Below are 12,374 nucleotides of genomic sequence, written 5' to 3' on the forward strand. Positions count from 1 at the left end.
CGAGGCACGCTGCTACGTAGTAGATGCATGATGGGAAGGATGCTGACCAATAGGAGAGAAGGATCTCATGGCAGTGACTAGCAACAGGAACCAATGGGAGAGCAGGAGGATGGTGGCGAGTCAACTCAGTTGGCGGCGCGCGAGTTTCAAAATTGTTATCGGTGGTCCGGGCGAATCTCGGACTTTACAGCAACAACCTTTCGTATCCTGAAAAATTTTCGTATGTAGAGCAGTAAAATTTTTCGTGTTAGCTTTCGTATCTCGAGTTTTTCGTAAATTAAGCCTTTCGTATTTCGAGGTACCACTGTATACTACTTCCAAACCTTCCAGTCATTTTAGGCGTTTCCTAACACCTGGCCAATTGTACTTCGTTGGAAGTGTGTTTATTCCTTTTTAATACATGCCTTACGAGCAATAGTACATGCCTTACGAGCAATAGTAATCTTGGTTTGATCCTACTCTCCAGTACATCCATGCAAATCACCTTATGGTATTTGGACTTGAAGATATGACAAGATCAATAGAAAGTGCGCAAAATATCAACTTAACTTTAACAAGCCATTGGCATAATTTCATTTGCAATCATTTATATTATAGCAATGTATATATATTTTTTCTTTTTTGAAGATAAAAGTACTCACACTTCACACTACTTGCTTTGTACTTGTACTTTAAAATACACCACACAATCCTGTATTTTAATCAATAATAAAGTTTTTTTGTTCTCACAATCATAAATCCAAATACAACCACTATATGCTCCAAGGGCAGCTTAGCTTGAACAAGAATCCAGTAAGAGAACCGACGGCATAGCTCAAAATCTGTGCCACGTTTAAGTACAAAAGCAATGTTTACATCATTACCCAGTGTACGTTACAAAAATTTTTAATATGATAAAAAGAAAATTGGGCAGAGATTATTTTTAGCATTGTTTAAGTAAGGTCTGTAGTTTTTTCAAATGATTGAGAAACTTTGATTTGGCAGTGCCACTTCCCACCCTTGCCCTGCCCAAAACAACAGGAAGGTTTGGAAATACTATAGTGATATAACAATGTTGGACCACCCAAGGATAGGATCACCAATAAGAAATCTATCATCAGTGTGCTAGCTGTGAAACCTATATAGTTGGGAGACATGAGGTTCACTGTCATCAAGAAAAACAATGACTTTTTTTAACAGTGAAGTCCAGCATCATGTTTATGGACAGCTGAAGATAGTAAACCTTCAGTTGTAGAATGGGAAAGAAAGGATAACATCTTTATACAGGTATGAAACAAATCATTCGCCCTCTACTCCTGCAAGCATCATTACAAACTGTTTGGCTGCCCTGCACACAAACCTATCTCATCGTCAACATAGATGAATTGAGTGAGGCTTAAATTTGTTTGTTGTGACCAGCATATGGAAGAATATCACCACCTAGAAGAAATTTAAGTCATAGCCCATTTCAAACAGCCCTTTTTGATAGCCATACATGGGCCCATGGAATTTTTTTTTTTTTTAATTTTGATCTTTTTTTTTTATGACAAGTCAGTTTTCTCACTGGTTAGTACTAATGAAGACTCAATGCAGGTCTAATGCAGTGAGAGGGATCACCCTGATGTAAAAGTTTGGCTGCATTGTCAGGAAGTGCATCTGGCAAAGAATGTATCTCATTGTTTCTTCCCCCACTTGTTAAGTATCGTTATGGCATTTCAGTTTTTAAGAAGGCCTTGTAAGCTGCAAAATATAGTACAGTACGCAACAATACAAGTAGGCAAAACAGAATACTGAAACGTACCATATGGACTGTAGTTCTAAGGTACATTAACTTTTTCATAACCAGACAAAATTAAAAGAAAGGGAGTAATCAGATAGATATTCATATGATTACAGAACTGTAATTTACATATATTCAATCAGATTTGGGAGAATATGACCCTCCGGGTGTTGTTTATTTATACAGAATGTGAGTTCTGGAGGTTGCATAAAGACAAAGACCAGAGATCTTTAAATGCATCTTCATTATTGTTGTTTAAGCTATACATGTAAGACTTAGGGCAAGTCTTGTCTGGAGGTAAATTTAAACTTGATAAGTCTTCTTAATACTTGGCACATTCAGACAGAATACAGGTATGAATGGGCTCCTATTCTGACCAATTTTAAAAGAGTAAGACCCTCCCTACAGAACTAACAAACTCAAAAGAGACAGAACTTTGTGAATGGGTGGTTAGCGCACTTTTGGCATAGTCCCCCGGCATTAAGAAAGGGTTTGTTTGTTTGTTTGTTTGATTAAGAAAGGGTGATCAACCTGAGAGAAGGATCACTGAATCTTGGAAAATTCCCTGAAGTCTGCTGATAAAACATAAAAGAAGACCCATGCTGTGACCATAAACCAGTATTGGAGCAAGTCGTTCTTTAGTATGGCTAGGACGGTATTATTGTACATCCAATCCCCCACCACCTCTGTGATGCAAGCTGTCCTGTGTGGGGCATGGATGCTCAAAAGTTTCCTTGTCAGAATCCTCCAAATTGCATTCTATCCTGTGATGCAACAAACCCTGCCTCCCCCTTTTTTTCTTGAAGGGCATTTAATTTCTGGGAGTGCTTGAAGGCCTGAAATTATTGAGAATACCAAATGGTGTGGTCCCAAGCAGAGATCATGTCAACATTCTGCCAGCCAACAATCCTGGGCCAGGGAGGACTGCATGAATGCCTGGTAATGTTAAGCTTCTCCCAAGAAGGAAAATTCATTGGTTGATAAAACCAAAGCATTAATCAATGCCTTACATGCACAATTAGAAAGATATGGATGCTTAAGTGCAAGAACTAAAATGCCTGCTGCAATTGTGGAAGTGGGTAATGATGTACTTAAATGAGGAGAAGGGGGAACACTATGGCCCTTCCCCGCCTTACTTAAGTGTCTCCAGTTGGTTGAACTATCCCCTTACCCAAGACAAGATCAACATCTGAAGAAACTTTCCACTGAAGAATACTCCTGTGTAGACTGCAAGTTAATATACTTCATAGGAACAAATTTGCTTCTTACTGTGATGAGAGAAAAATACTCAATGGAAGTTCTCATGCATTCTAACATCCTGCACTTAATATGATACAATCTATGGTGTGAACTATTGCTAATCCTACAGGACACCTCTCCATTTTCTCCGTGGATGGTTAAGTTACTTGCATGATCGTAGACCAAGTACGACCATAAAAGCACTTATCCTGTCAGACACGCTGTATCATACTATGATTAACACTGATAACAACATACTAATAAGCTTAACACTGAACCTTGAAAGATGGAATCTAAATCATAAAAAGCTGCTCCGTTATTCTCTTAAATAAACCCTTTGAAAGTGTGCATTGCTCACCATTAGTAGAGGCCTTAACAATTACTTCCATCTTCTTATCAGGAAACCGATAACCTGACAGTAAGTTTACTACTGCTGAATCGCCTTTAAAAGTGAAGTGGAGAGCATCTGGAAATAAAAAATCTCAAGTTACTGGGTTGAAAAACAGAAAATTATAATATCAACTCATAGACCAAAAATCTATCAAACGAACTACATTTCATAATACATATCAGCATGAAGAACTTAAGACTCCAATTCATGGCTTACTTTGTATGAGGACACCCTTGCCACAAGCTCCCAATTCCACAAACATCTCATTAATATCCTTTACTGACACAATGTCTGTGAAGTTGCTCACGACTATGGTGAGTACAGGTGTTACAGGCACTTGAAGTGGTGCTACACTATCAGCTACTACAGGTTTCACTGTGCTGCGTGATGATTGAGGGTATAAAGGAACCTGCTGCACCTTGTTCATTTTGCTCTCCTTTTTAATTTTGTTCAAGACATCGTGAATACTCAGCAACAGTTCCAAATCTTCACTCTCAAGTTTGTTTGCATCTTCTGGAATTCAAAAAATTATTATGATGCTAGTAATACTTGAGATTTTGCACATCCTTTATTTATCAAAATAAACAATCATTTTGGATTAGCAAAAGAAAATAATAAAATCTGGTCTGGTGATCTTGCACAGGAACCCCTTTATCACTTCCTTGATGAAAAAAGTTCAAGAGGAAACACGATGAATTTTTAATTAATTTGTATTTTCCATAGCTAACAAACCTGAGGTCTTAACATTAGGATAAATCTTTTGGCATCAGCTGGAAACTGGTCAAAAAACTGTATATGCAAGGAACTTGGCATTTGGCATCTAATACAGGAGCCCCTGGTTAATGACAGGGGTTCTGTTCCTAGGGCGCTAAGCGAAATGCAATAGTCTATGGGCGCCACAATCCACCTTACGGTGCCCTAGACTTGTTAACGATGCCATAGACAGTGTTACAGTCAAATATTTAGTTCTAATATGTAATAACTCTTTAATCAAAATTTCCCTAATCACTTACTATGGTCTGCATGGTAGTTATACAAATTCTGCTAACATTTCCTCCATCCCTTTATTTATCAATAGTTAAATAAGTTAAAAAAGCAACCGAGAATGATAAAAGTATCGTTGGTAATATTATAATCGTTGCATAAATGCTACAGCCATAAACAACTGAACAATAACAGTTGTTTTGCTACAACTGTACTGAATCTGATAAAGTTTTGCTTGCATTTCAGCCATTGTACGAGAGAAAAAATTATCGTAGTTATGTTACAAATGAAGTTGAGTAGAACAGGACTTCACTTTTAGGTTTATACCTTCATTTGCTATGGAGAAAATATTGGGAAGGAAATATAGTACTGTTAAATTTAAGCTGCAGTTGTAGCTGAAGCTGAGAAAACAAATGTTCATATATACCTGTATATATATATATATATCTATATATCTATATATCTATATCTATATATATAGCTACGTTTATTGACCTCATCTACCCAGAATTTAGTTAAATATTTTGATTTGAAAAAAGTCAGCCATATTCCTCCAAATATCAGCTGATTTTTAGGCGGGAAACCAAAACACGCCAGCCAGAGATAGGGAGTTCCTGTTAGAAGGGGGAAAATAGACTTGTCAGCTTTAGGGACGTATCCCAAAGGGAAGGATGTAGGCAGACTGGTTCTTATTAGGCCTATATCTTAAGCTCTTTTTCCTGTGAACCCTCTGCTGGCTGTATGTTCTGTTTCCAGGATTGCCCTGCTTGTGGGGGGGTTAAGCTGACCCCAACACCCAGGAAAAACATCTGCCATCGTCCTCAGTCGGCTCCAGTCGTGATCTTGGACGGATGTCCAGCCAACCAGCCTCCCACACTTAGGCCTAACGGCGTTACTGGCGCTCCCGAGCCCCAGATCTGAGACAAAGCTGGACGCCGCATTTCTACAAAGGTCCACTGATCATGGCATCCAGGTATGTCTTGTGAAACAGCATATTGCCAGTTCCTTACCTCCTAATTTTCATAAATCAAACTTCTAATTCATCCCTTTGTTCCTCTTCACTGCCTCATGCTTCCCTTGTGTGATCGTCCCAGAAAAATGAAGTCATTGCATACCTCAGTAAAATTAGAGTTCCTTTTCCCCAGTGTTAGAGAACTGAATAATCGTAACTTGTGCAAGAAGTCCTTTTTTCTTTATCTTGTCTAATCTGGGATCTTTATTCCATCCCTGAGTCACGTGTCCGAGTCTCCTCGCTCGCAAGTGTTGCACTACCGCAAGATTTCGAAACCAGCTTTTACGTGAATTTCATTTTGAGCCAGCTATCATCCTCTTGAGAGATATTATTAGTCCATGTGGGGACCAGTTGCATTTACTTAACCCTGGCTGTTAAGCAGCCTCTTGTAAATAAATAGATGTAAAGTAATTAGCTGAGTTTCTGGCGACCTTTTCCTCTAGAGTAAATGTTCACTTTAAATCCTTTTTACGGTAAGTTCAAGTAATTTACTCTTTTTCCCTCAACTATTCCTGTTTACGTATTGGAACCTCTTTCAAGGCCAGGCCCATATGTAACAATATATCTATATATATATCTATATAGATAGATAGATAGATAGATAGATAGATATAGATATATATATATAGATATGTATAGATATATATATATATAGATATATATATATATATATATATAGTATCTATATATATATATATATATCTATATCTATTCTATCTATAGATAGATATATATTCTATATCTATATCTATATATATATATATATATATATATATTCAATATAATATATATATTATATATATATATATATAGATATATCATATATATATATATATATATATATATATATCTATATATATATATATACATATATATAAACTATATATATATATATATATATATATATATATCTATATATATATATCATATATATATATATATATATACATATATATATATATATATATATAATATCCCACACACTATATATATATCTATAAAATATATATAATATCTATATAATATATATATATATATATATAAAAAATATATATATATAATATATATATATATATATATATATATATATATATATATATATAACCACAGCACACACACAAACAATATATATATATATATATATATATATATATATATATATATATATATATATATATATAAAGGGCCATGAAAACACATTTTACTGTTGTTTTCACACCAAAAAAAGATAAATACGTAAATACCATATTATGACAAAATGACAAATTATTGGATAAATTTATATTTTTCATTGCTTAAAAAAACCTGTTAAAACAATCAAAGATTGTAAAGCAACGAATCTCTGAGATCTGGCAACGCCTGCGCATACGAGGTGAAAGCTGGTCAGAAACCGAGCATTGGACTTCATGATGCTTTAGTCTTTCCCCAACCCAGTAGATAATAAAAGATAGAGAGGGGTGGCTAGAGGTGGGCCGTACACGCGAAGACCTCCGATTTGTTGGCCATAAAAAATACAAATTGATTTAAAAATGTCATTCATTCATATGCGGAAAAAAACTTCGGTCTTAACAATAGGATAGACTTATACTTGGAGGGAGGTAGTACAAGTATCCAAAACCAGCTGGGAGATAACCCACCTGACCACCTCTTTGGAAGAACGAGTTCCAAAGGTGGACCAATGCCTATGAGAAGATAGATAAACTGATATCTAACAACTCAGCTGTCTGGGTTGCAATACAATGACATAAGCAGATTCATTGCATCCCGGGAACTAAAGAAAATTCTGACTGTTCAAATAGCTAACCATACTCACTGGGGTTTGCTATTACTCTTCAATCCCCATTGCTAGAGAGCGGAGTATTTACTACTGAATAAAGGGTTTGATTATTTCAAAAATACATAAAGCAAACTCACTATCAGTAGGACTACAATACTCACCTTTATCAGCCCAGCCCAGCATATGACGTGTCTATTCCTCAACCCGCCCGTAGGAAGAAAAAGAAACAAAAAGAAAAAGAGACCAGCCAATTCACTCATTCTCTCTTCCACACAATCATCCTAGGTAAGATAAAAATAGCCAGGTGAAAGGCAACGGGTGAGATACACAATTTGTTGGGCAGCCACCACAGGGCCCAAGGAAAACGTGTCCAAAAACCTGTGGGCAACATCTCTCATGTAAAATGATGTGAACATGTATTGGCCTAAGTGCCAGCGTTCAAAATCCTATGAAGAGCAAAATTTTTCTTAAATACCAGAGAGGAAGTTATACCTCTGACGTCTTACGAAAGGTGCTCTAGTGAAACTTCTCAGAGCGAGCAAAACATCCTACGCTGGATTCTTGAGTTCCCTTAGAGAACAGGTCTGCCCGAAACCCATTAACAAGGAGATTTCCTGGGATGGAGGGATGTCTACGCCTCTCAGACGTAACACCAAACTCAATGGCACTATGATAGCAGACACTGAAAGGCCTTTCTCATCCGAGGAAGACCAAATTATCTACTACTATACGCTGAACATAGGTTTTGAGTATCCACAGTAGTCTCCATAGCTACGGCCACTTGCGATGACAAGGAAGGACCTTCCGACCTAGTTTGGTCTAAGGTTAAACCAGGTTTGAGTTAGATCATGTCCGGGTTAAGGTGACGAGGCATCAAATGAACTACATTAGTCAAATAGTACTTCCTATGCTGTGTGAGAGGAGGAGGAAGAAACTTGGATGACCACTTCGAACATAAATAGCCATCTCGGTCCGTCACCAAAGCGTTCCACGTTGCAAAACAGACTGAGCAAGGCCCGACAGGGGAAGTTCAAAAGAAGTCTTAGGATCCTGACTGGCCCCCCGGCAAGGCTGGGATTGCATCCTACACTCAAGATTGTTGAACCCACGAATGAGATCGACAACCTCTGCAAAGGAAGACAAAAACTCTTGAGTGTCCCCCTCCTCCTGCTTAGGCAACGGTGACTGACAACGTGAAGGCAGCAGCTTGGCAGGAGAGAAGTCTCTAACACTAAGACCCAGCTATCGAAGGTTCTGGAGTGTCAACAAGCATCAACACTTGTACACAGTTGCGGCTCAAACCAGGTACAGATCCGTGTGAAGAACCCTGTACACCGTTGATGAAACGATCATGTGCATGTACATCAGGCGAAACATGTACGTGTTCACGGGAGGAACAGCGTACGTGGCCGTATGACAAGACGAGTACAGGTCAGTGAGTCGTTGACTGAGCACGATCCTGAGAGACAGAATGTGGCCATAGAGAGCTTCTCGAAGGCGACTGACTCCTAAGATCACTACTTCTTCCAGGAGAAGAAGGAATCCAACCGTGGGCCAAGGAAGCCTCACGTTCCCGATCATCAACCACAGTCTTGTCGAGTTACAAATCCTCACACACAGCTTGGACCACTCGTCTACAACATTCGACCTTTTAATTAGCACCTTATCTTTCTTACGTCAACGAACTGGAACCAGAGCAGATGCAGGAGTACCTCCAAAAACATCAGCACGTATGTGCGAGCCTGAAACGCATCCGTGTACAGAAGATGCAGACTCGACACTCATACTGTCACGAATACATCCATGGAGAGAAGATGTCAATGCATTACTAACACGCACTGGAGACACTCTACCATGTAATGAAGACGAGGATGCCTCCTATACGCATCCTCCACTGCCAATCCAACAAACACGAACCTGCGATGGGGAAGCACGACCCTGTGGGGCAGTTGGAGAGGCACTCCTCTCACTTGCACAGAGACGTGCATGGGGAAGACACAGATGTGAGAGGCAGGTGATGCACTCCCTCCGCTCGCAAAAGACGTAACCGCAAAGTCCTTGATCCTCCGTCTGATATGATGACGAGGCGGCGATGGAGGAGATAAATCTCCTTCCCTACAAGATCTCTTCAAAGCAGGTGGTGGAGAAGAGACCTTTCATTTACAAACAGTCTTCTTCGAAGTGAAGGCAGAAAATTTCTCTTCCAAAACAGAGTCCAGCCTCTTGAAGACAGCTTGAAACAACGCCACGGATGGTTCAGCGAGAGAGGACGATGACGTCATAGAGATGTGATGATGAGTGGCTGCATCAACTGACGTCACAGGTTGAGAGGGAGCTGGGAGTGACATCACGACATCTCTATGACCAGAGCTAGTCGATGGCCTTACTGATGGAGCGATGTGTGACCCAGGGACTATAGGCAAGGATCCACAAGATGGCTGCATGTGAGAAGAGTCCAGGGTGGCACGAGCCACCAAGAAATGTGACAACAGACCATCCAAGGAGGGTGAGAGTAGTCCAGGGGAGGGCAAGCCACCAAGAAGTGCAACAACAGACCATCCAAGGAGGGTGAACCACGTAGCCCAAGCGACGGCCAGACCGCCACCATTTTGGAAGACACTGAATTTGAAACAAAGGAACCAGATGAAGCAGCCTCTTCCGTTCCAGGAAAATAATTGGAACCCGAGGGAGGGGGGGCTACATTAAACATAACACCTATGGCACTTCCATTGACAAATCAATGGAAGAAAAGGAAGGAGACACAGGAACACCAGAACTAGCATCAGGAGGAGTAATAGGGGGAGAGGGAGCAGCTGAATCATCCAGACGAGGGGAGAGAGAGAGAGAGAGAGAGAGAGAGAGAGAGAGAGAGAGAGAGAGAGAAAAAAAAAAAAAAAAAAAAAAAAAAAAAAAAAAAAAAAAACCTCCCCAAGAAGGAAGTCAAAACTCTGTGATGTTCCCTTTTCCTATAAAACACCCTCCACTGCGACTTAGGCCAGGCAGGACATGCTGGGCAGGGGTTAGTCACTGTATGAAAATTTGCTCTGCACCTACTGCAGGTCGTATGCAGATCCGTAGATAACACCAAAAACCTTGATGAGCATGGAAAACCCTGAATAGCCAGCACATGCACTGACAAGGCCGTCAAGACTCAAGAGGAAGCCATAATAACAAATACACACACCAAAAACTGAAAGGGAGAACACGGGCACAACAAACCGGCTTGGAAGGCCAGTAAAGCATAAGCGTCTACTCCCCAAGGACAGACTAGAGCGTCACAAGGTCCAATGCGCGGTCTCTGACCAACTTTCACCTCGTACGGGAAGGTGTTGCCAGATCTCGCCGATTCCTTGCTTTACAATCTTTGATTGTTTTAAACCGGTTACCAGCTGGCACTTGGAAAATATCGTGTTGTTAAGACCAAAGGTTTGTTCCGCATATGAACAAAATATCCTCCCAACACCATCTACTAATGAAATAAATAACTGAGTTCACAACAAGGCGTATTCAAGTCATAATTCAACTTGAAAGCACTTCATATAAATAAAAAAAAATAACATTGTTCCATATACTGTATATACTCGTGTAACACACAATCTCGCATATCATGCGACCCCAAAAATTTTCACCCTTAAAAAATTATTTTATCACATATCTCACATAGCATGCGAGTTCAATTTACGAGACCAAAATACAATGGGCTAACCTCTTTTCCTCCTCTTTATCTATTCCATTTTTTAGTTAGGCTAACCCTTTTTCCTTCATCACTCAATCGACATTAACCCTTAACCGCCAAAGCGGTATTTTGAAAATCATCTCCCATATGCCGGCGGCGTTCGCGAGTGAGCACCAAAGCGGAATTTTTTTTTTTTTTTTTTTTTTCCCAAAAATCACAGCACGCTTAGTTTTCAAGATTAAGAGTTCATTTTTGGCTCCTTTTTTTGTCATTGCCTAAAGTTTAGTATGCAACCATCATAAATGAAAAAAATATCATTATCATATAAAATATTGGGATATATGACAGCACAAAAAAAAAAAAAAAAAAAAAAAAAAAAAAAAAAAAAAAAAAAAAAAAAAAAAAAAAAAAAAAAAAAAAAATCATACAATTGAATACAAATCGCGCTGTGAGCAAAACGGTTAAAGCTAATGAGTTAATTTTTTTCCATTGTATTGTACACTAAATTGCAATCATTTTGGTATGTAAAACATTGTAAAACGACCAAGGCAACACAGAGAAAATATTATCAAAACATTGAAAAACAATCAAGGCAACACAGAGAAAATATTATCACAAAATTATGTAAGAATTCGTAACGCGCGGATGTACCATAAATTGAAATATTGTGCTAGACTTCCCGTTTGTTGCAAACTGAAGGTAATTGATTGAATATTACTGGACAGTTAAGTGTCGTAGCTTACAATTGCAGTTCTCGACCATTTTGGTCGAGTTAAAGTTGACTGAAGGACGAATTTTTTCTATTTATCATTATTTATATGAAAATATTTCAAAACTGATAAAAGCTACAACCATGGGTGTTTTTTGTTGTATTTGACATGAAATTGCACACATTTTCATACATAAAACTTTATGTAACGGCTAATTTAAAATGGTGCAAACATTACGACAATTGGACGAAAAAATTGCTGATTTTTTCGGAAGAGTTACCACACAGACGTAAGGAAAAAGTTTTTTTCATAAATTCACCATAAATCGAAATATTGTGTTAGAGACTTCCAATTTGTTGCAAAATAAAGGTAAATGATTGAATATTACTAGAATGTAATAGTTTTAGCTTAAAATTGCGTTTTTTTACCATTTCGGTCGAGTCAAAGTTGACAGAAGGTTGAAATTTTGGCACTTATCGTTATATGAAAATATTTCAAAACTGATAAAAGCTACAACCATGGGTTGTTTTTTGTTGTATTCTACATGAAATTGCACACATTTCCACATATACAACTATGTAACAGCTAATTTAAAATGGTGCAAACATTACGACAATCAGACAAAAAAAATTCTGATTTTTTTCGGAAGAGTTCCCGCGCGGACATAAGGAAAATGTTTTTTTTTTTTCATAAATTCACCATAAATCAAAATATTGTGCAAGAGACTTCCAATTTGTTGCTAAATGAAGGTAAATGATTGAATATTACTAGAATATAAGAGTTTTAGCTTACAATTGCGTTTTTCGACCATTTCGGTAGAGTCACA

The 12,374-nt window shown here is 38.3% G+C and overlaps 1 protein-coding gene across 1 annotated transcript in view; it reads right to left on the reverse strand.

Moving 5' to 3' along the window:
- LOC135205676 (uncharacterized) overlaps nucleotides 1-12,374 on the reverse strand; it is a 141,733-nt gene that overhangs the window by 53,979 nt on the left and 75,380 nt on the right. The window contains exons 8-9 of the mRNA XM_064236582.1: nucleotides 3,606-3,902; nucleotides 3,357-3,464 (exon numbers count right to left, since the gene is read on the reverse strand). Of these exons, the coding sequence (XP_064092652.1) occupies nucleotides 3,357-3,464; nucleotides 3,606-3,902 (405 nt within the window). The remainder of the gene's footprint in view (nucleotides 1-3,356; nucleotides 3,465-3,605; nucleotides 3,903-12,374) is intronic.

Source organism: Macrobrachium nipponense, chromosome 24 (assembly GCF_015104395.2).
Source record: "Macrobrachium nipponense isolate FS-2020 chromosome 24, ASM1510439v2, whole genome shotgun sequence".
In the NCBI taxonomy this organism is placed as follows: Eukaryota; Metazoa; Arthropoda; class Malacostraca; order Decapoda; family Palaemonidae; genus Macrobrachium; species Macrobrachium nipponense.